This window comes from Bos mutus, chromosome 17 (genome assembly GCF_027580195.1).
Source record: "Bos mutus isolate GX-2022 chromosome 17, NWIPB_WYAK_1.1, whole genome shotgun sequence".
Taxonomy (NCBI): domain Eukaryota; kingdom Metazoa; phylum Chordata; class Mammalia; order Artiodactyla; family Bovidae; genus Bos; species Bos mutus.
In genome coordinates, this window is record NC_091633.1 from 1330561 (window position 1) to 1352414 (window position 21854).

Consider the following 21854-nt stretch of genomic DNA (forward strand, 5'->3'; position numbering starts at 1 on the left):
GGTGGGGGGGCGGGAAGCAGTAGGGGGCGAGCTAAGAGAAGAAACGGGGCAAATCACGTGGGGCCTCTTGGGCTACTGGAAAGACTTTATTACTCTGAGGACGATGAGAAGGCGCTGGAGGGTTTGCAGCCGAGGACTGACATAATCTGATCTGTGTCTTAACGAGGGGTCCCTGGGGACTGCTGAACTAGGAAGAGGGTAGGAGCAAGGATGGAAGGTGGGGAGGCCAGTTAAGGGGAGAGAAGACGATGATGGTTGGGACCACCGCGAGCTCAATGAAAGTGAGACGGAGAGAGAAGATACTGGTCAATTTTTCAGGGTAGAACCTACAGGATTTACTGATAGATCAGACATGGGATGTGACTGGAAGGAGTCAAGGGATCTCATACCAGATATAAAGCAAAACACGAAATATTTAGATAACCATAAACAATTCATATTTGACATACTATGAAAATAAACACTTAATCCTCTCCCCTACCATGGTGACGTCAGGAAGTCAGGTGCGCAAGTCTCTCCACGGTCAGCCCCGCCCAGGCCCCACCCCTGGCTGTCCTGACCACGCCCATCAGCTCCCCCGCCCTCGTTGCCATGGTGATTGCCGCTTTGGGTCGGCGTCCCGGAGTCTCCCGCGAGGCTCTGGTTGCTATGGTGATGGCCGCGCAGGGCGCCGGCGGGACTCTTTCGGCCGTGAGCCCCGCCCCCAGCGTACAGGATTCGTCGGAAGCAGGCGGGTCCCGCGGGGTGCTCGTTGCCATGGTGATCGCGGCCTCGACCCTCCGGGACTAGGCAGCGCCAGGAACTGTGTCAGCGGCCGCAGGTCAGTCAGACTCCCCTTGGGTGTCACCCTCGCCAGCCCGCGTGATACCCTCCCACCTCACGATCTGAACGCGGCCAGGGCCCCCGGGCCTCCCCATTTCCTGACCGCCCACCCCGGCCCCCAGGTGCTGGTCCGGAGAGGGAAGATCCGATGCGGAGGACCACAGGCCTCGATCGAGGGCACTCAGTGGGGAGGGCGCTGACTGGGAGGAGGAGACCCGGGCCTGTGGATATCGGCGGGAGGGGCCCAGCGCCGGGTGGGGTGCTTCTGGGAAAGGGTTGTGGGTGCACCCTAAGGGCCGGCGCACCCAGAGCCTTCATCCCTTGAGGCCAGGAGCAGGGTCCCCCTCGCTACTCCACTTCCTCTGCCAGGACTCTGGGTCCCTGCTGTGCCACAGTCACTCAGAGCCCAGCGCTGAGCTCAGGGAGGGGCCACTCCTGGCAGGACACCCGGCAGGAGACCCCGCTCTCCAGCTCTCCCAGGCCGGGCCGCAGGCCTGCACCCGCAGCCCTGCACACACTGCCTGCAGACGGGGGAGATGGCCCCTGACATTCCCCACGGAGAAGGAGGCTTGGACTGTTTTCAGAGCAAAAGCCATGTTCAGCGTCAACTCTGGGGAATCCCCAGGGACTCCCTAACCCTCTTTTTCCCCTGTTGGGGGCACAGGATTCCTGGAAGGATGAGGTCCTCCCTGACACCTTTGGGGCCCTCTGTGAGCCGGGACCGCGTCATCAGCAGCTTCCCTAAGGTAGGGAGGCCTTAGGCCAACCCTTGATGTGTGCACTGCTCCAGGGACAGCATGCCCACATCCAGCCTTCCCCACCTCGCTCACCACCGGAAACAAGGCAGGTGAATCGGGAGGCCAGTCCCTCTCAGAGAGACCCCAGGGACTCAGCAGACTTGTTGAGAAGCTTGGCATTGACTTGCCCAGGGTGGGCTGGCAGGCAAAAGGTGACACTGGAAGGCAGTGTGACGTGGAGGTTAAGGGCACAGACTTTGTAGTCAGACGGCGGTGTGAGTCCTGCGTGCCATTAAGCTGTGTGACCCTGGACAAGGTACTCGACCTCTCAGAGCTGCTGGCCCACAAGGATAGCTCTGCTCACGCTGGACGCCTGGTTCATGGTGAGCGGGAGCTCCCTTGCCCAGGTGGTGGTTGCTGCTTTTCTCATTACAATTATTACATTATCAGGGCTTCCCTGGTGATCCAGTAGTTAAGAATCCACCTTCCAATGCAGGGGTACATGGGTTTGATCCCTGGCCCGGGAACTAAGATCCCATATGCCTTGGGGCAACTAAGCCCCTTGTGAAGCCACAATGATCCTGCCTGCACCTAAGACCCAACCCAGCCAAAAATCAATCAATATTGTAAAATTATTATTACATTATCAAACAGTACCTCCAGTTTCCTGGGACCAAATCGAAGGTTCTCACCCCTTACCCTTCTGTCCTTACTAAAAACTCACAGCTGTCTTAAAATCCATCCTTAATCACAGCAGGGGACACAAATCCATACTACCTGAAGTGGGTGGGAGGACCAGTGTCTCCCAGCCCTGCAGAAGCTCCACCTACCCTCTGCTCGCCGCCGCTCAGGGCCAGGTTCTGCAGCAATTTGTAACACAGAAGGTCAGACACAACACGATGTCCTCGAGAGGGGACCACTTAGACAGCAGATGCTGCTTCCCGACACAGGCGCAGGAGAAACGAGCACCTCTCGGGCTGATGCGTGATGATGAGGGCCAAAGTAAGTGCTTGAGCGCCAGATGTGAGAAAAGGTGCAGAAAAGAAACACTTCCACACGCGTGTTTGCTTCTACATGCAGAGTATCTGGAAGCACGCTTGAGACCCTGCCATCTGTGGTCGCTGCCCTGTGTGCGGGAGGAAGCCTCCCTTTTAAAGTCTTGAAATCTGTGCTCAGGCCAGGGGGCGAAGGAGGGTAGACTGTGGGTGTTTGGAGTCTGCAGTGATTCTTCCTCCCTGTCTTCTGCTTCCTCCCTTCTGAGTTCTGTCTCCAGCTCGCACAGAGAAAGCCTCAGTGCCTCTGACTGGTGGATGGTCCCCGAAAGACTTTCCATCTCATCAGAGGCCCAGCAACTGCTTCCCTTGTCAGTGGTGACCGGGGATGAAGGGGTTGAAGAGCTGAAGGAAGGGAGGGGTGACTGGCACAGGTCTCATGGGACGAAGGACCTCAATTACAGAGCATGACAGCAAGGCTCAGAGAGGTAGGGAGGGCTGCCTGCGGGAGGTCACACAGCTGTGCGTGGGGGAGCCCAGACTTGAACCGACCATGGTTGACTCCGAGCTCTGACTGTCCCCCGCCCTGGGAGGCAGCCTGGGTCACCCCTGCTCCCACAGAAGGTGAGATTCTCTGCCATCTGCTTGTGGCCAGGTTTATCCTGCACCCTGGGGGCCGCAGCACTTCAGGCCTGAGCAGTTTGCAGTCAGGCGGGCAGGTCCTTCCTTCATCCCACATGTCCGGTCTCCATGTGCAGCCCACCAGCCTCCTTTAGCACACTTCTCTAATCTGTATCCCAAGTGGTGCAGTGTGTGCTCAGTCGCTCAGTCATGTCTAACTTTATGAGGCCTCATGGACTGTAGCCTGCCAGGCTCCTCCATCCATGTAATTTTCCAGGCAAGAATACTGGAGTGGGTTGCCATTTCCTATTCCAGGGGATCTTTCCGACCCAGGGATCAAACCTGCATCGCCTGCATTGACAGGTGTATTTTTTAGCACTGAGCCATCTAGGAAGCCCATATTATGCATCAACCTACTATATATCAACGTGATATAGAATTAATATTGCCTATCAGAAAGTTTTACCACTGTTTTAAAAAAGAAACACATGAAAGTGATTTTTAAGCTGTACGTTTTCTTGAAAAGAAGAAATTCCTAGCTTTTACTCAGGACAACAGAAACAGTACATTTGAAAGTTTTTCTCTTAGGAAGAATCTGGGATCCACTGCATCGTTCTTATTTTGTTCTTTTCCCCTCTTCTTTCTGTCCCCAACATTTCTGCCATTTTCCTCTTCTTGGCCGGCACCAGGCTGTGTCCTTCCATTGGCTTATTACCGTCACCAGTTGAACTACACTTTTTGTGTCGGGTTTTGGCTGCCTTCCTTCCTGCCGCACTGCACGGCCAGATTCCTGATGCTTTTGGACTAGTGGTGGGCTCCGTCTCCTGACCGCCGTGTCTCGGTCGCGCCGCATCCCTCACCCCGCTCCTCCCGCGACTTGATGCCGACAGGGAGAGAAGCGGACAGAAAAGCAGCCAGCCTTCCCGAAAAGAGGGCCCACCCACGGCCGCGTGACCGTGGCCCTGGGCTGAGCGCCTGCCTGAGCTGCCCGTTTGCCCCTGCAGCCCGCAGACCAAGAGGCGCGGTGAGAGTGCCCCCACCTCACAGCTGGGGACATGGGCGCCATGAGGCCCCGCATTCGCCCTCTGCAAAGCTGCTTCACTCTCCTCGCTGCCCTGGTGCAGTCACACGGGGCCGAAAGGGCAGGTGGGCCAGGGCAGAGAGCCTCCGGGCACAGGCCAAGAAGGTGGCTGGGGACACGGCAGAGCGCAGCTGCGGAACGCGGCGAGGCTCCGCCCATGCCCCGGCCACGCCCCACGTAGCCTCGGCCAATCGGACCGCAAAGCGCAGCCGCCGTCTGCAGCGAGGCTCCTCCCATGCCCCGGCCACGCCCCACGCTTAACCTCGGCCAATCTGACCGCAAACCCTAATAGTCACGTTGCGTTTGTTTGGGCTTCCCGAGTGGCTTAGCGGGTAGGCAATCTGCAATGCGGGAAACCGGCTTCGATCCCTGGATCAGGAAGATCTCCTGGAGGAAAGGAATGGCTATTCTTGCCTGGAGAATTCCACGGACAGAGGAGCCTGGGGGACTACAGTCCATGGGGTCGCAAAGGGTCGGAGACGACTGAGCGACTTTCACTTTGTTTGTTGAATATGATTATTTTTTTTCAGCCTATAGAACAAACTTGCATTCCCCGAGTGTCAGGGCGTCTTTGCTGAGCACCCAGCATGCATATGCCAGGCCGGCTCTGCGCTGGCGGTTTTACAAACACGACCTCATTCACGCCCCCAAGTCTCGAAGGGTTTCCAGATGCAGAAACTGAAGTTCAGAGACGTGAGGCAACTGCCCAGGGTCACACAGCACCTGAGGGTCCGTGCTCTCGGGCCACTATGCGGTCCTGCCTTGCGAAAAATGTGGACGAAGCAAGTGCTTTCTAGGACATTTTCCATGCACTAATATACATATTTTTAAAAAACGAAAGCAGCATCAGAGATTCGTAGTAGAAAGCATAGGAGGGTCTTGGTGCTAAAAGTGTCCTTACAGCCCACCCCTCCTCTCACCAGAGGGGACAGAGGTGTGGCGCACCCACAGCAAGGGCCCAGCTTCCCTCCCCCAACAAGACCCAGCTCTCTGGGTCCCCGCCTGGGCTTCCTGGCACGTTAGAGCCTTGGAGCCTGTGAGGTGCTGACAAGGAGGGAGGCTTGGAAGGGGAGGGAGGGGACCCTGGGAAGTAAGCCACCAGCTCCTGCCCGGGAGTTCCGCAGGGGGACACGCCCGCCTGTCTGTCTTTCTGCAGTGGTACACACCCGCCGCCTGCCTGCAGCTCCGGGAGCACTTCCACGGGCAGGTCAGCACTGCCTGCCAGCGCGGGAACACGGGGACTGTGGGGTGAGCGCTGTCTCCGCGGGGGAGGGTGGGGAGAGCCCAGCGCACGCCTGAGTGTATGGAGGCAGATGCGCGCCTCGGACAGCAGACCGCGAGGGTGCCACCCCAGCCGGCCCGGGGACCATTGGGCCAGTCATCCCGCCTCACCTGCCGCAGGAACATCTCTGCCCTTGGGGAGGCCGGTGCCTGAGGTCTGAGTGCGGCTGCTCCCTCGGGCTTCAGCCTTAGTGTCGGGCCCTGGGGCCGCCTCTGAGTCCCCACCACGCCTGCCCCTCAGCCCAAGACTCTGCTTCCCGTGGTGCACATTTCTGATTCTCACCACAGGGACGAGGGCCTGGTGGGGTCAGGGGTACGATGGCCCCAGAACAAAGGCAGGCCCTCTGCCCCTCCCCTGGGCCAGCGACGGGGTCACACACCACAGAGCGTCTCACAGGTGGCCTGTCCCCGTCACGAGTGGGGACCACAGGGGAGGAGGGGCCTGTGTGCGTGAGGATGCCCTCGTGACCACGCCTGCAAGACCACGCCTTGCCCCTCTCAGGCTCAGACTCTCCAAGGTGGTGGTGGTCGGCGATCTCTACGTGGGCAAGACCAGCCTCATCCACAGGTGGGCGGCCGGCCGCCCCTCCCAGCAGCGCTGTCAGGCCCGCCCGGGAGGCCCAGTCCCAGGTCACAGCGGAGACCATGTGGCCACTGGGAGGGGATGCAGGAAATCAGGGAGGTGGCAGGCGTGCAGAGAGTGTGGCCTCCCGGGAGCCTGGCGATGGTCAGGTGGTCCCCACCGCCCCCCTGCTGGTGGGCACGGGGCCTCTCCCTGCCCTGACCCCCACTTGTGGCCTCTGGCTGCGGCGGCCTCTGCCCATGGAGCTCTCGCTGGAGGCTCCGTCCGCCTGTGGCCTGTCCCCATGGCCCGGTTCCGTGGCCACTGCCACGTGGCCTCCCCACGCGGGCGGACTTCCCGTGGCCTGCAGCCCCACACGTGGCCTCTGACAGCTTCCCGGGTCCCACAGGTTCTGCAAGAATGTCTTCGACCATGACTACAAGGCCACCATCGGGGTGGACTTCGAGATTGAGCGGTTTGAGGTCGCTGGGACCCCCTTCAGTCTCCAGATGTAAGTTGCTGGCGGCCGCCTGAGCGTCTCCCGATGGTCATGGACGGGCTTTGTGGAGACCCCGGGGAAGGTCCCAGCAAGGGAGCAGGGGGCCTTGGCCAGCTGTGTGAGGCTGGGCTCCCCGTTTCTGCAGACCCAGGCCCCAGGCACACCCACACCCCCTACCCCATGCGCCTCGTGTCCCTCTGATCCCATGCACCGGGTCTGGGCATGGCTTCCAGCAAGTCAGTTCAGGCCTCTGAGCCGCTGTTCGCACCTGGAAAACGGGGCCAAAACTAGTCTCTGCGTGCGAGGCTCAAGCAGAGGTCACGTGGCCCCCAGGCCTTCCTGGGGCTGGACATCCCCCTACTCCCGCCCTTGCTCACCTCCCCCTGCCTCTCTCCATCTGTCTGTCTGTCTGTCTTCTCCCTGCCCCACCGGGGGCACACCCTAGGAAGGGATCAGGAGCAGGTGGGGGCTGGCAGCAGGCACTTCCCGATGCCCATGCCGCTGGGAAGGGCTCTGGGTCTCCCACCAGGGGGTCCCACGAGCCTGCTGGCTGAGACCCCACGAGCATAGCTAAACCTGCCACCTCTTGGTCTCCTGTCTCTTTTGGCCACGGCACAGCTGGGACACAGCAGGGCAGGAGAAGTTCAAGTGCATCGCATCTGCCTACTACCGGGGTGCCCAGGGTGAGTGGCCGGCTGATGCCACCGGCGGGGCCTCAACCATGTGCAGCTGGGGGTCCCCCGTGAATTCCCCACAGGCTTACCCTGAGAAGCCGAGTCCTCCAAGAGACACGGAGAAAGCACGGGGCGCCCAGTCCTGGCCTTCCAGCCGGGCCTGGGTGGGCCTCACCCGCCACACACTCTAGGGGGCCCTGGGTGGCATGTGCTCCGCCACTGAAGGTCTCAGCCCGTTTCAGCTCAGAAAGATGCTCAGGGTGGGGAGTGTTTGGGCAGAGACCCCACAGAGAAGAGCGGGTCGGCTCAAAAGCAGGGGCCAGGGCTTGGCCGGAGGGGAGGAGAGGGGGTGCCCGTCACCCCCACGCACACCGTGGAGACCAGACTCCTTGCCCACTGCCTCCATGCTGAGGGCACCCCAGCACTGGGCAGGCCTCCTGGGTGGCAGACGGTGGCAGCATAGCCCCCTACCGAGACCAGGAAGACAAGGGAGAGGGGTTCCCGTGGGAGGTGGGGGCCCCGGGTCGCAGGCGTCCTGTCTAGACTCAGGCGATGAGGCACAGCCGCGTCCACTCTGCTGCTGTCAGAAGTCGCGTTTTCACGAAGGCTGGAGAAGAGCAAAACCAGGAAGCCGTGGCCTGGAGTAACAGCTCTGCCACGCCCACTGTGGCCTCTTCTCGGGGTGGGGGGCTGGTGTGCGCCCTCCCCCCAGGAATAAGCCCGTCAGGCAGCCGCCCGGCCTTGGTTACTACCATCACCAGCGTGCTCCTTCACGCTGGCCCCTAGCCGGGGTTGGGCAGGGGGCGGCCTGTGTCCTGCCCTTCTGGATTGATCTCCGTGTGCGGCCACCCAGGGCACGAGGGAGCAGGCAGGGCAGTGATGGAGGAGTCGAGGGCAGGGAGCTGCACTGCCAGGTCCCCCACGCCCCGAGCCTGCCTCTCCGCAACGGGCCCTGAAGCTGCTTGGTGCTCGTGGCCGCTGGGCCCCAGCCGCCAGTGTGGGAAGTCGGTCCCAGAGCTCTCCCACCGCTGCTCCAGCTTAATCCCCTCGGCCACCCTGAGGGCCCAAGGTGGCCGTGGTCGGTCCCCACCGGGTCACGGCTGGGGAGGCCGCTTGATCTCTCAGCGGTCCAGCCTCCCCCGTGCGCCCCACAGCCGTCAGAGGCAGAGAAACTTTGAGGCAGGGAGCTCACCTTGCCTCCCTGGACCCCACTGCGGCTGGGCTGCTGGGTGCGGATCAGAGGGGTGGGGACTGGGTCCCCATGTCACCGGTCCAGGGCTGCATGCCTGAGGGGCCCCTGGGACAGCTGTGTGGGAGCCCCCTTGTCTCGTTGTCTTTGCCTCCCTGTTGCTCACCAGCTTCCCCTGGCTTCCCCCGTGCCCGCAGTGATCATCACGGCTTTTGACCTCACTGACGTGCAAACCCTGGAGCACAGCAGGCAAGTCTGGGTTCAGTGGCCACCGTGGGCTCCCTGGGCTGGGAGGCTGCCTGAAGGACTCCCTGACCCTGGGCCACGAGCTGGAGCCCGACGGTGCGTGCAGGAGACCAGGCTGGCCGGTCAGCACCAGCTGCCCACGGGCCAGTGGCGGTGCGGCTGCCGTTCTATCCCTCGGCCAGTTCAGAGCGGCCTGCATTGACTTCAGGGCTCAGCTTGAAAGCCTTACTAGTTTTGGGGGGAAGGGCCTGGCGTCCTCACCACTCCTGGGCCCCAGGCGTGGGGACACCACTGGGCACCCGCTCTCTCGGGCAGAGATCTGGGCGAGAGCCGGGGGTCGTTGGCTGATGGGCCAGAGCCCCCCGCCCCTGACTTTGGTTTGGGGCGTTCACAGCCGCGTCTGCAGCCCCGTGAGGGGAGCCGGGCTGGTCAGTCCCTTTGGTGGCAGCGTGGGATGGACCCAGGGTGCGGGACGCCTCGGGGCTCCCTGACTCCCTGACGCTCCTGCGTCCCCGCCCACTGGAGACGCCCGTGGGCAGCACGGTCCACATCCCCTCCTGGCACCCCCGGCCCACATCCCCTCCTGGCACCCCCGGCCCTGGGGGGCCCTGGGCTCCCTCGACCGCTGGGGGTGGGGTGGGTCCATCCCAGCCTGTCGCCCGCCTTCCAGGCAGTGGCTGGAGGACGCGCTGAGGGAGAACGAGCCAGGCGCCTGCTTCGTGTTCCTCGTGGGGACCAAGAAGGACCTGCTGGTGAGCGGAGCCAGGCGGGCCAGGCGGCCTCGGGGGACGCGGAGCAGAGGGTGACCCCCAGGGCCTAGGCAGGAGCTCTCGGGTCCCCGATCCCCGTCAAGTCAGGGAGGGACGCTGGAGTTCAGACCCGCCCAGGATCACCTCCAGGCGGGTGCCCAGGCTGGGTGTCCCCGCGGGGGGCCGGGGAGGACGAGGGTGCTGGGTCAGCAGGGCCGCTTCCCCCAGTCAGGGGCCGCGTGCGAGCAGGCGGAGGCGGAGGCTGTGCGCCTGGCCAACGAGATGCGCGCTGAGTACTGGTCCGTGTCGGCCAAGACCGGTGAGTGGGTGCGGGGCTGCCGCCGCGGCTGGCGATCGGGGGCGGGGGGCCGGCCCGTGGGTGGGAGGACTGAGACCCCTACTCCTGCGCGTGGGGGCAGGTCCCCGCGGTCCTGGCCGGAGTCTCAGGGAGGCAGGGGCAGCCGCAGCGTCGTCCCGCCCCCTACCCGAGGCGGGCGTAGCACGCACGGTCTCAACCAATCGCGGCTGAGCGTCCGCAGGCCAAGCTCTGCCCGCTGGACAGATGCGCACTGGAAGGTCCCTCCCTTCCCCAGCCGTCTTCAGGAAGGCGGAGACAGCGGCCACGCCCCCGCCGGCTCTCACCCACACCCCTCCCAGTCTGCCCGGCCTCACTGGGTCCCCGGCCCCCGAGCTGACCGCACCCACGGGCACCGCTTACCGCAGCTCCCAACATCTCTGAGCCTCGGCATCCTCACCCGGGAAGTGGGGCGATGCCGTCAGTCTTTTATTTTTAATACAAAACACGCTTTTTATGATAAAAGACACAGGATTCACTGAAGAAAAACGAGCAGACGCACAGAAGCAAAGAACAGACTTTGCAAACAGGTTGTTGGGATGGAATGAAATAACTCGCAGTGGCTGGCGCACCGCGGGCGCCAAGGCTGTGGGGACTCAGGAATACACCTCGGAGTCCTCACCCCAGGGGAGGGGCCGCTGCGGATGCCTGCCCGGGGTGCAGGTGGAAGCACCACCTCCTCTGGCCCAGCACAAAGTGGTCGCCGTGCCCAGTTCCCTCTGCCCCTTCCTGAGGGCACCCCCAAGTCTGTGAGAACCCACCCTCTTGTTGGAGTAACAGCCCATTCCCAGAGAGCTTCTTATGGACCAAGCAGGACCGCCTTGTGCGGTTGTATAGGTTGTTAACTGCACAAATGCAGTGTGTGTGTCGAGGGCTTCACCTGGCCCTGTGCCCGATGGGTGGCCTTGTCCTCCTGGAGGAGGAGGCACAAAAGGCTCCACGTGGGCGCCAGGGGCGCTAACCCTGGTGGCTGCCCGCTGCACAGATGCAAAAAGGTGACAAGAAAGCAGGCTCACTTGTGATCTCTGTGCAGCCCAGCACCTGGCCTGCGGGCGTTCAGCTGCGATTGATTGAAACAGTGCATGCTAAGTCGCTTCAGGCACGTCTGACTCTTTGTGACCCCATGGACTGCAGCCCACCAGGCTCCTCTGTCCATGGGATTCTCCAGACAAGAATACTGGAGTATGTTGTCTGCCCCTCCTCCAGGGGATCTTCCCGACCCAGGGACTGAACCCAGGACTCAAGTCTCTGCACTGGCAGGCAGGTTCTTTACTTCTAGCGCCACCTGGAAAACCCAACTGAAAGACTAGATGCCTGGAAACCAAGGCTCAGAGGTTGTCAGGAGTGGCCAGGGCTAATGGCCGGGCTGGGAGCCTGTCCCCTGCACAGGGAGGGGAGCGTCCTGCCTCCTGCCCCACCGGCTCCCCCCGCCCCCGACAGGATGCCTGCAGGCGGGGGTCACGACTGTCCCTTGCCCGCAGGAGAGAATGTGAAGGCGTTTTTCAGCCGCGTGGCCGCCCTGGCTTTCGAGCGCTCGGTACTGCAGGACTTGGAGCGGAGGAGCAGCAGCCTGCTGCAGGTCGGCGGCGGGGACGTCATCCGTAAGTGCAGGGCCCCCGGGCTGGGGAGGGACTCACGCCCAACATCTGCATCCACCACCCTCTGCTGGGACTCGACCGTCTGCCAGGCTTGTCTGGGCCCCTCTCCCATCCCGCTGACCTCCGGCTGCAGGCCCCCTGCCTGCCGGCCAGCTCAGGTGCCCAGTTGACGCCAGGTGACTTCTCCCCTTGCTGCAGGGATGGAGGGACGTCGACCCGAGACCCCGGACAGCAGGAGGCCCTCCGGCCCGAGTTGTTGTTAGCCAGGCCTGCGGCAGAGGCCTCCCCACCCTCCACGAGGCATGCCGGTGGTGCCTCCGTGACATGGAGGGGGACGCGGAGCACCCACTGTGCTGAGCTCCAGGGCCCCCCGCCTCCTCTTCTCCGTAGCGGGGCGGGAGCCAGAGGAGGCCCCCACTGCCACCCAGGGCCCCATGCTGGAAGGCCAGTCGCACCTACAGAGTTGCCCATCAGCCCAGCCACAGAGGCTCGTGACTGCAGGCATGGCACCTGTCTCCCGGGTCCCAGACCCCGGGCACAGTCAGGGCTCCCCAGGCCCCTCCCCAGCCTTCCTGGGTTGGCCTTGGAGTCCCCCTCATCTCAGGGGCCCAGGCGAGTGGGACTCGCCGACGTCAGCAGAAGCCCAAGGAAAGCCGGGTTTCTCTCCCAGCCCTGACTCTTCTATGAGCAGGGCTGGGCCTCACCGTCCACCGTCCCTCCACCACGGACTTGTGTGTCCCCTCTCTGGCCACCGAGGGGCCACCTCTGGCTCCATCGTGACCCGTGACATCCTGCCCCCTGGGTCGGGCTGAGGATGGGCAGAACAGGCCACGGACACCCCCACCCACCCCTGGGGATGAGAAGGTGCCGCGTGCAGGTCTCCGGGAACCCCCGTGATGGCCCACGTGTCTGCAGCACATCGGAGGTGCTCCAGCACCTGCAGGCAGGCTCCCCGGCTCCATGGCCCTCCTGACCCCTGGAACAGGCGGGTGCCCCGGCCTCCCCACCCCAGCTCCCGCCCAGAGTGCTTGGCCCAGTCCAGGCTGCCGTGGGGCTCCTCCATGGGGCCTCCTGAGCCCCCACCCCACGGCCACGGGCGGGCGCATGTCTAGCCTCCGTCCCTGGGGACCGCGAGCGTTTCTCGGGAAGCCGGTGGGCAGCGGCCGGGGGATGCCACGTCTTCTGTTTGGCCCGCCTTCCCCATGTCTTCAGCTCTCCTTTTCGTAGATGGAGGGTACTCCTTTGAATAAAGCACTCCTGCACGGGAGGGAGGCGCCCCCCATGGGCCGACATAAACAGCGCAGGCCTCCTGCTCCTTGTTTGCTGTGAAACCAGCATGACCTCTCCCTGGCCCACCAGGCGGCCTTCTTCCTCCCAGGCTGGGCGAGCCTGCGTGTCCCTTCAGGGCTGCAGATTTGACTTCCTGCAGATGGGCCAGAGTCCGTTCAGGCCGCCCGGACCTGGGACAGTCGGCTTTTTACTTCTTTTCACTGAGATGACGGTCCTCACAGCGGCAGTTTTCCGCACTCGGGATTCCCTGCAGAGATCTAGCTGGGCCTCCGGTGGGCTGGCCCACCAGACCCAGCCTCGGCTGCGCCAGGCCCGGGTTTGGGGCACACGAGAGACAGCGTCGGGACGGGTGAGTCTGCTCAGGTGGGCTGGCACCCTCCCGGCTCCCTGCCCCGCTCTGGGGACTGTGTCCGGCTGTCACTGGCCCCTGAGCCAGGACCATTGTCTCGTGTGCACCCAGCCCTGTAAGCTGCCCTGTGGGAAACTCCCCTCCTGTGGCCCCCCGTGTGTGTCCGGCTGTTACGGCATCTCTCCTGAAGCGGCCGTGGGCCCACTGATCCCACAAGTCCACAGAGACAGTGATGTGTCTGGGGGCCGACGCAGGGCCGTGTGCAAGCACTTCCGAGGCGTCTGGAGGAAACGGGGGCCTCGGACGCATCCAGAGCCCCCTTCAGCCTGGCGACGGGACACAGGCCTCTCCCGAGGGGCCACAGGCTCCTGAGGGCCTTGGGTGCGTGAGCCGGACGCCTGAGGTCGCCTGAGATGGAGGTAAGGGGACGTGGCGATGGGCGGGGGGCCCGCTCTGCTCACAGTCATGCAGATAGAAATCTGAGCGGGCCCAGTGGGGAGCGGGGACGGGCCTTCCTGGCCTGTGAGCAGCTGAGGGTGCTCGGGACCCAGGAGGCCTGGGGCAGAGACAAGAGCGGGTATGGAGCACGGGAGCTTTCAGAAGCAGCCACGGCTCAGAGAGGACCCTCGTCCTCTGAGCCTTCCGTTTTCCTGGAGACGGGGCAGAGGACCTGGGGGCCCCAAGATGACACGACACCTGCCCAGCAGCCCCGGGCTCCCCTGCCATCTGCTGCGGCCTCCCTCCCACTGCCCGTGTGTCAAGCCGATGGGGAGTAGCATGGGGTCCCGTGGCCTCCTTCCAGGCCTCCATCCCTCATCCAGACACACCCCCACCCTGGCATTCTGGGCCCCTGGCCACCTGTCTGAGCCTGCACCCCCAGGAGGAAGCAGGGCGGGGGCTCCTGTCCACAGGCTGCTCTTCACAGGCCCTTCCCGCCGCCCCCTGGTCCCCAACGGAAGGGTGGCATCCCCCCACCCCTGCCTGAGGTTGCCCTGAGTCTCTGACCACAGGAAGCCACAGCCCGCACCGTGTCGCTGGCCAGGCCTTCAGGACCCAGCCCATCTTGTCCAGGCCCCTGCACTCTCTGTGAGGCTGAAAACGCAGCTGAGGCACTCATAGGGATCTGTACCCCCACCCCCCACTGCAGGGCCTCATCAATAATTGATTCTGCAGAAGGCGGGGGAATCCAGCCAAGAGAGGAGAAAAGGTCCACGGCTCGCTCACTCGGAGCCCGGGGCCAGCGAAGCCCTGCAGAGGCCCTGCTCCCCACTGTGGGCTGGGGCTGGGGGCCTGCAGCAGGCGCCCCGCCAGGCGCCCTCCGGCACAGCGCCACGGGCAGGGCTACAGCACAGCTGTATCGATCACCCCCGTTTTCCAGTTTTGCCTGCAGCTCTCTGGGGTTGAAGGATGATGGATGACAGCTGGGGGGTCATGAGGCCACATCCCCACGTGAAGGGAGCCCTCCTCTGGCCCCCAAAGCTGGTGGGGATGAAGGTGCACACAGCAGAGAAGCAGCGAAACACAGTCCCCCTTCTTGCTGTGTGAGACCATCAGCAGTCACTCCCCACGCCTCCCATCCCCGTCCCCAGGCGACCACCAGCCAACTTTCTGTCCCCATAGGCTTGGTCTGTTCTGGACATTTCATGTAAACAGAGTCACACAATATGTGGTCTGTTATGCCTGGTTTCTTCCACTTGGCATAATGCTTTCAAGGTTCGTGGATATTCAGCATGCACTGGGACTGCATTTTCTTTGATGGTCAAATAATATTCCAGCGTCGTGTTTCCATCCCCCCGGGTTCTGAGGCATCGGAAGTTCTGAGTTCTGTCCAGCAGAGGGGGCTGTTGAGTCCCAGCGGCTCATTGCAGCAAAGGGACCAGGTAGCCTTTGGGGAGGGGCTTGCCCGAACGAGGTCCTGGGTTCAAGAACCCCTAGGGCTGCTGCTGAGGGTACACGAGGGTGTGTGTGTGTGTGTGTGTGTGTGAGAGAGAGATTTTGAGATTTTGAAATGAATTACAGAGCCTTGCCCCGGAAAATGATGGAAGTGGTAACAGGGAAATATCACCGACAATCCCACTTTGCTGTCCCATTTTAGTTTTGGGGTGGAAAAAAATCTGTCAGGAGCGATGGAAATGCTTGTTAACTGATGGTGGTGATGGTTTTCGTGAGTGAAACCCCAGATCTGACCTGCAGTCCACACCAGCCTGGCCCCTAACCCAGCTGTTCCTCAAACACACCTGGACCTCTGAACTCTCCCCATCGTTGCCTGTCCGTCCGCATTTCCACATCTCCAGGACCAGCTCAGACATCGCCCCCGCCAGCCAGCCTTCCCCAGACCTCTGCATCCTCTGGGATGCCCACTCACACAGCTCCTGTGCCTGCCGCGGCCTGGCTCTGCCTGCCTCACCGCTTCCTCCCTCCTGTGTGCTCACCACTGCCTCTTCCCCCCGGGCGGGACTGACTGAGCACCTGTTTTGTCCTAAGCACTCAGAGTTCACTGGGGAAAAAGACAGACAGATTTCTGTCCTCGGAAGTTTAGATCTAGCTGGGAACACACACTGAGTGGGGAGCGCAGACTGTTAATGGATATGGATCCCACATTCCTCCTCAGCCCTCCCTTTCTCTGGAGGGAGGGATGATAAGAAAGCTCATGGGGAAGGAGCAGAGACCCAGGGCGAGGGTGCTTCCGGGGGAGACTCCGGGGAGGAGAGGAATGTCCTTGGGGCCAGAAGAAACTGTCCCACGGGGAGATAGCCACTATCTTGCAGTGTCCTTGTGCCCAGCAAGCCACTTGCTCTGCCAAGAGAACAGGGCGTACAAACCCAAACTGCAGTGTCAGTTTCCAATGCACACAAATTGAAGGTGGGGCCAAGTTGGGGGCCTGCAAACCAGGGAGAAACACCTCACTGATAGATGCAGCAGCTCCCCGCCCCCCAAAGTATTCTCCTCCGGGTGCTTAATGATACTGTCCCAGATGAACCCACAAGTACCCGCTGGAAACTCAGGGACCCTTGTTAGCAAGGGGGAAAAAACCAGTTTATGCTTTTGGGATTCTCCCTGCTGACGGCCAGGGAATGGGGCTCCAGAGGCACTGGGTTCTGGTTCTGCCAGATCCACTGGTAGGGTTGCCGGAGGAAGGCACTAATGCAGATGGTGAGCTGCCGTGTGCCATAGGCTGGGAGGTCAGGGTTTGTTACTCCCGACTTGAAGAGGTGTTCAGGATGTAAACGCTGCTGGGGTTCCTGCCTAGCTCTGCCCGCCGCCAAGTCAGGACCTCAAGCTCTCCTTCCTCAGATACAAAACAGGCTTTTTTTTTTTTTTTTACTGTCGGGGCCTTGTCCGCTGGCAGAGGAGTGCGAGGGTGGACACAGCGGAGCGCCTGCAGGGAGCCGTGCCTGGAAGCGTCTGCCAGTCCCCCTCCCCACCCCCCACAGCCCCAGGGCTTTTCCTGCCAGGCTCCCAGGGCACCAGCGTGAAAGGCGACCACGGGAAGAACAGCACAGGTTTTATGGTTGCCCCCTCGGGGCAGCTTCCCACGGTGCTCCCAACACTGTTCCACGTGAGGACGAAAAGCCGGCTCAGAGAGGAGGGAAAGGGAACTGCCAAGGTCACACAAGCCGCCGGGGGAGAGACCTGAAGCCCAGCCAGGCCGCCCTGGGCTCCGTTCCCTCTAGATGAGACGCCCGGGCATCCGCTTAGGGCGGCACCGGAGCTGGGGGGTGGGCGGGTAAGAGAACCCTCACGAGGCGGGGGCCGGCGTGTGTGTGCATTCTGGTTCTCCTGTTAACGCCCGGGGAAGCAGGCGCGAGCGACCCAGAGGCGCCTGGCTTCTAGCCGGGGTCTCCGGCTGACACATCCCATTTCCTTTCGCGCCACCCAGCAGGCTGGTCGGGGTCTTCTCGGCCCTCGGGTCCCCCCACCCCCACCGCACCCCCGGGGTCCACTCCGCTGTGCGTCTGAGATCTCCGGGCTTCTCCGGCGGACCAAAAACAGACTCCGTTTCACTGTCCCCCCGGCCGTGGAGGCCGGGGCCCCCCTCGGAGGCAGATGACAGATAAGTTCCCAGTCAGGGCTGCAGGAAGGGAGACGTGTGTGCTGAGCGGCCCGGCGGGGAGACATTCCTCTGGACCCTCTACGTGATGCTTCAGCCGTCACGCCGGGACCCCAGCGCCCGGAGGCCCGTTGGCGACCGCCGGGCGACCTGTCCGCTGGGGAGCGCGCTCAGCCAGTGACGGGAGCGAGGGGCCATCCGGCTCGCCGGGATCCAGGGCACCTGTTCCCGGGAGTGCAGAAGTCGCCGTCTCGGCCTCAGTTTCCCCAGGCGTGGGGGCCGCCCGCAGGGCCGCAGCGGAGGGGGCGGGGGGGGACGGGGGGGGGGGGGGGGGTCGTGGCGGCCCCTTTAAGAGGCCCCGCCCCGCTCCATCAGCGCCGCGGCCCCGCCCTCCACCCCGCCCCTTCCTGCGGCGCTGACCGCGGGCGGCGCACAAGAGAGCGGCGGGAGCGGGCGGTCCGACCGCCGCGCGGGGAGAGGCCTCTTTAAGACGCCCCCCCACCGCTCCATCAGCCGCGCCGAGGCCCCGCCCACCGCCCCGCCCCGCCCCTTCCTGCGGCGCCGAGCGCGGGCGGCGCGCGGCAGAGCGGCGGGAGCGGGCGGGCTGAGCGCAGCGCGGGGAGCCGGACGGCGGCGCGGGAGCCCGAGGACAGCGGCGCGCGGGCGGCGGCCATGGGCTAGCCGGCCGGCCGAGCGGAGGCAGCGCCTGCCCCGCCCCGCGCGCGCGGGCGCGCGACGGAGCCCCGCACACACACAGCGGGCGCGCGGCCCCGCGCCCTTCCCCGCGCGCGCCCCGCCCCGCGCCCCGCCCCGCGCGCCGGCCGCCCGGCCGCGGCCTCACCTGCCGCCCGGGAGGGGGCGGGCATTGTTCGCGCGCCGCCGCCGCCGCCGCCCCGCCGTGGGCATGGGGGCCGCCCGGCGTCCCGGGCCGGGCCTGGTGAGGCCGCCGCGCCGTCGCTGAAGCCGGCCCCGCTGGCGCGCGCAGCCAGGCTGCGCAGGTGAGGAGCCGCGGCCGCGCCATGGTGGACCCAGTGGGCTTCGCCGAGGCGTGGAAGGCGCAGTTCCCGGACTCGGAGCCTCCGCGCATGGAGCTGCGCTCGGTGGGCGACATCGAGCAGGAGCTGGAGCGCTGCAAGGCCTCCATCCGGCGCCTGGAGCAGGAGGTGAACCAGGAGCGCTTCCGCATGATTTACCTGCAGACTCTGCTGGCCAAGGAGAAGAAGAGCTACGACCGGCAGCGCTGGGGCTTCCGGCGCGCCGCACAGCCCCCCGACGGCGCGGCCGAGCCCCGTGCGCCGCGCGCGCAGCCCGCGCCCGCTGAGGGCGCCGACCTGCCGGCCGCCGACGAGCCCGAGGCCCGGCCCGACGGGGAGGGCTCCCCCGGCAAGGCCAGGCCCGCGGCCGCGCGCAGGCCCGGGCCCGCAGCCGCCGCCGCCGCCGAGCGAGACGACCGCGGGCCCCCCACCAGCGTGGCGGCGCTGCGCTCCAACTTCGAGAGGATCCGCAAGGGCCCCGGCCAGCCTGCGGCGGCGGCGGACGCCGAGAAGCCCTTCTACGTGAACGTCGAGTTCCACCACGAGCGTGGCCTGGTGAAGGTCAACGACAAAGACGTGTCGGACCGCATCAGCTCCCTGGGCAGCCAGGCCATGCAGATGGAGCGCAAGAAGTCGCAGCAGCAGGGCGCCGGGCCGGGCCCCGCAGACACTCCTAGGCCTTCATATCGCGGGCGCGCCTCCGAGGGCAGCGGCTGCGGCGGCCTCGATGGCGACTATGAGGACGTTGAGCTGAACCCGCGCTTCCTGAAGGACAACCTGATCAACGCCAACGGCAGCGGCAGGCCCCCCTGGCCGCCCCTGGAGTACCAGCCCTACCAGAGCATCTACGTCGGGGGCATGATGGTGGAAGGGGAGGCCAAGGGCTCGCTGCAGCGCAGCCAGAGCACCTCGGAGCAGGAGAAGCGCCTTACCTGGCCGCGGAGGTCCTATTCCCCGCGGAGCTTCGAGGACAGCGGAGGCGGCTACACGCCGGACTGCAGCTCCAACGAGAACCTCACATCCAGCGAGGAGGACTTCTCCTCCGGCCAGTCCAGCCGCGTGTCCCCGAGCCCCACCACCTACCGGCCCTTCCGGGACAAGAGCCGCTCGCCCTCGCAGAACTCCCAGCAGTCCTTCGACAGCAGTAGCCCCCCGACGCCCCAGTGCCAGAAGCGGCACCGCCAGGGCCCCGTCGTGGTGTCCGAGGCCACCATCGTGGGCGTCCGCAAGACGGGGCAGATCTGGCCTAGCGATGGGGACAGCTTGTCCGGCAAACTGTCTCAGGATGGCGCCTTCCACGCGGACGCAGGTAAGTGCCTCTGCCAGCCTGGTGGGGACGCCTGCGAGGTTGGGGGTGCAGGGCCAGGTAGGTACTTTGTGGAGTGGTTCTCAAGCGCCAGTGGTGGGCTGGAACGATTCGCGCCCGTTCCCCCAGCTGAACAAATTCCATCCCTGCTTTCCTCCTGAATGCAGATTCCCAGCGTCTGGAGTGGGATTCGGGTGGGAGGGGTGGTGTGTCGGGATGGTGGAGGTGGCTCCTTCCTTTGGGTCTGGAGCCTGTGCTTTCTCGCGAGAGTGCTTCCTCTCTGTGGGTCGGGGCCAGGAGCGCCTTGGCTGCCTTGGTCACCTCTGCTCTCTGGGTGGATGCTTCAGCAGGGACTGATTGATCCATGTCTTGGGCAGTCGCCGCCACCTGCACTGGGAGAGTGCCTGACACATCCGGGGCATCCACGGGATGCCAGCTGCTCCCAGGCCGGAGGAGTGTCGGGTTCGCTCTCTGGCCGGCAGCCCCAGCGCAAGTCAGAGCAGGTGAAAAATACAAACCGGGAGGAAGGGAGGCCACAGGCAGTTCTGACTCAGTGGGCCACCGAAGAGCCGGGGCTGAGAAGCTCTGTCCGGGGCTGAAGGAGGGCCACACCCGTGCTGATCTGTCCGGTTTGGATGGGAGACCTCACTGCTGGGCATCTCACCCTGCTCCATCGTCCCCCTTGCCCACCCACGCTTATGTTCGGCTCCTAGTCACACGGTCCGGCTCCTGGCCCCGAGATTAAGCCCGCGGGACCATGGGTGTAATGTGTATGCACATCTATGGACAGACGCCCTGTGGCGCCGGGCTAACAGGACTGTGTTTCGAGAGCCGGGCGCAGTTTGTGATGGCAGTCAGGACAGGGATTTGGGGTTGTAGCAGGTGAGGCAATTGGGAGCCTCTCAGAGTCCTGGGCCCTGCTGAGCTGATGTGGTTTTCCGCTCCATTGACTTTTTCTGCCGATGGAGTTGTGTGTTCTTGGTTGGTCAGAGCCCTCTTGAGACAAGGGAGGCTATTTTTGGCTCTGTGGAGGGGCCTCTCTGCCATCCGCGTTCCCTCCTGTTTGTTTTGGGCTCACTTCGTTGTTGGTTCTGTCTGTGTTGTGTTGCTGGGACCTGTGGCGGGGCCCAGCCTCCATCCCCCAGGCCCCTCGTGTGCGGGGAAGCCGGTACTATTGAGAAGACCGCTTTGCAGGCAGGTCAGCTCCTCTGGGCTCTGGAGGATTGCCCTGTGGTCGCCAGGCACCAGTCCCGTCTGGCCAGCTGTCAGCCAGGCGAGCCAGCTTGGATTGGCCCTCAGCACCCGCAAGGGAGCGTGTGAACATTGTCAACAAAGGAGAAAAGGAGAGCTTCTCGTGGAGACCTGTCGTCTGAAACTGTGTTCTCTTGCTGGGGGAGGTGGGAGTTTCCAGCGAGAAGGGCCCCGTTGGTTGTGTTTGGGGGGCTTCCCCGCAGGCTGTCTCCGGAGCTCGCAGCCCCTCGCCTGCCTTCAGCCTCTGCTCTGTGGGTGACACAGGGTGGGCTCCCAGCCAAGGAGGTCATCTGACATCTTGGCCCACCCCCGCCCCTTTGGCCCTCGGTGAATCCTGCTCTGAAAGCCCTCCAGGGTCCCACCTTGTGTCTCCTGTTGGGCTTTGAAGCTCCTGGCAGTTTCAGCTCTGGGAGCCTGCCCAGCCCGCTTCTCAGGGCTCTCTGAGGCGTGTGGCTGGAGGCGACGGTGGGACCGCCGGGGCCAGGCCATGTGTCTCCTTCCCAACAGTTTGCCCGCGTTCCCTGGACGCCCCCAGCCAGGGCCCGAGCCTCTGACGTGGGACAGTGGGGAAGGTCCCAGTGTGGACGGAGGGGACCTCACCTCATTCCCTGCTGCAGCAGCTTCTGTGTCTGAGGGGAGGGAAGCAGCTGGAACGGTGACCATGCCCTGACACGTGTGTCCCCCGGGAGCTCGGCCTCACTCCCCCCGCCCCCCCAATCTGCAGATAAGGATCCCGCCAGGAAGTGGCAGAGGGGCCTCGGGCCTCGGGACGCAGACCCCCGGTGCTTTCTGCTGCCCTTCACACCCCCGAGAAACGGGGCCGGGTGTCCCGGGGTCCTTCGGGCTGTGAGCCCCACTGTGTGCAAGCCCGCCCCTCCCACCGTGCAAGCTGAGTGGAAGGAGGGAGCGCGGTCCTTGCCCCCGCTTGGGAGCTTAAAAAGGCAGCGGGAGACAGGAACGCACACAGCCCAGGGCAGGGTCGGGAGGGTGGGAAGGCGGCTGTGCCCACCCTCGTCCTTTAAATTCCTCTCGGGGACTCCGGCCGCCCCTTCCTGAGAAAGGCCGCTCAGCCAGGGCCTTTCCTCCGGAGATCCGAGGCGCCCCTGCCCCGCGCGTCCCCCATGAGCAGGGAGCCCAGGTCTGTGTTTCTCCCTGGGCTCCGGCCGG

General features: G+C 64.1%; 3 protein-coding genes and 1 non-coding gene across 6 annotated transcripts in view; 3 read left to right on the top strand and 1 right to left on the bottom strand.

Annotated features, from left to right (window-relative positions):
* Window positions 1-625: 625 nt before the first annotated feature.
* Window positions 626-11802, top strand: RAB36 (RAB36, member RAS oncogene family). Of its 2 annotated transcripts, XM_070385747.1 has the most exons (11): window positions 626-820; window positions 1487-1568; window positions 5410-5501; window positions 6037-6102; window positions 6506-6607; window positions 7214-7278; window positions 8656-8711; window positions 9379-9456; window positions 9682-9772; window positions 11290-11409; window positions 11605-11802. In XM_070385747.1, the coding sequence occupies exons 2-11, from the start codon at window positions 1500-1502 to the stop codon at window positions 11667-11669; spliced, it is 804 nt and encodes a 267-aa protein (XP_070241848.1). In that variant the 5' UTR covers window positions 626-820; window positions 1487-1499; the 3' UTR covers window positions 11670-11802. The 2 variants fall into 2 exon arrangements, with proteins under 2 accessions (XP_070241848.1, XP_070241847.1); XM_070385746.1 differs by lacking the exon at window positions 6037-6102 and having other exon boundaries at window positions 692-820.
* A 287-nt stretch (window positions 11803-12089) lies between these two features.
* Window positions 12090-14896, top strand: VPREB1 (V-set pre-B cell surrogate light chain 1). Of its 2 annotated transcripts, none has more exons than XR_011467402.1 (3): window positions 12090-13045; window positions 13157-13464; window positions 14056-14896. It is a non-coding gene; the product is annotated as a V-set pre-B cell surrogate light chain 1 (transcript). The 2 variants fall into 2 exon arrangements; XR_011467401.1 differs by having other exon boundaries at window positions 14193-14896.
* A 2300-nt stretch (window positions 14897-17196) lies between these two features.
* Window positions 17197-18117, bottom strand: LOC138991513 (basic salivary proline-rich protein 1-like). Its single transcript, XM_070386705.1, has one exon. It carries the CDS (start codon window positions 18115-18117, stop codon window positions 17197-17199), a length of 921 nt encoding a protein of 306 aa, XP_070242806.1.
* Window positions 17649-21854, top strand: part of BCR (BCR activator of RhoGEF and GTPase) — an 87217-nt gene continuing 83011 nt past the window's right edge. Inside the window, exon 1 of the mRNA XM_070385749.1 lies at window positions 17649-19439. Coding sequence (XP_070241850.1) covers window positions 18116-19439 — 1324 coding nt within the window. The 5' untranslated portion in view covers window positions 17649-18115. The remainder of the gene's footprint in view (window positions 19440-21854) is intronic.

Excerpts from the sequence above, each read along its gene's own strand:
- RAB36 (XM_070385747.1), top strand. The coding sequence starts at position 1,500 with ATGAGGTCCTCCCTGACACCTTTGGGGCCCTCTGTGAGCCGGGACCGC. Across the intron at positions 6,608-7,213 it reads ACCCCCTTCAGTCTCCAGAT|CTGGGACACAGCAGGGCAGG; the intron begins GTAAGTTGCTGG and ends GCCACGGCACAG. Across the intron at positions 9,457-9,681 it reads GGACCAAGAAGGACCTGCTG|TCAGGGGCCGCGTGCGAGCA; the intron begins GTGAGCGGAGCC and ends CGCTTCCCCCAG.
- LOC138991513 (XM_070386705.1), bottom strand. The coding sequence starts at position 18,117 with ATGGCGCGGCCGCGGCTCCTCACCTGCGCAGCCTGGCTGCGCGCGCCA.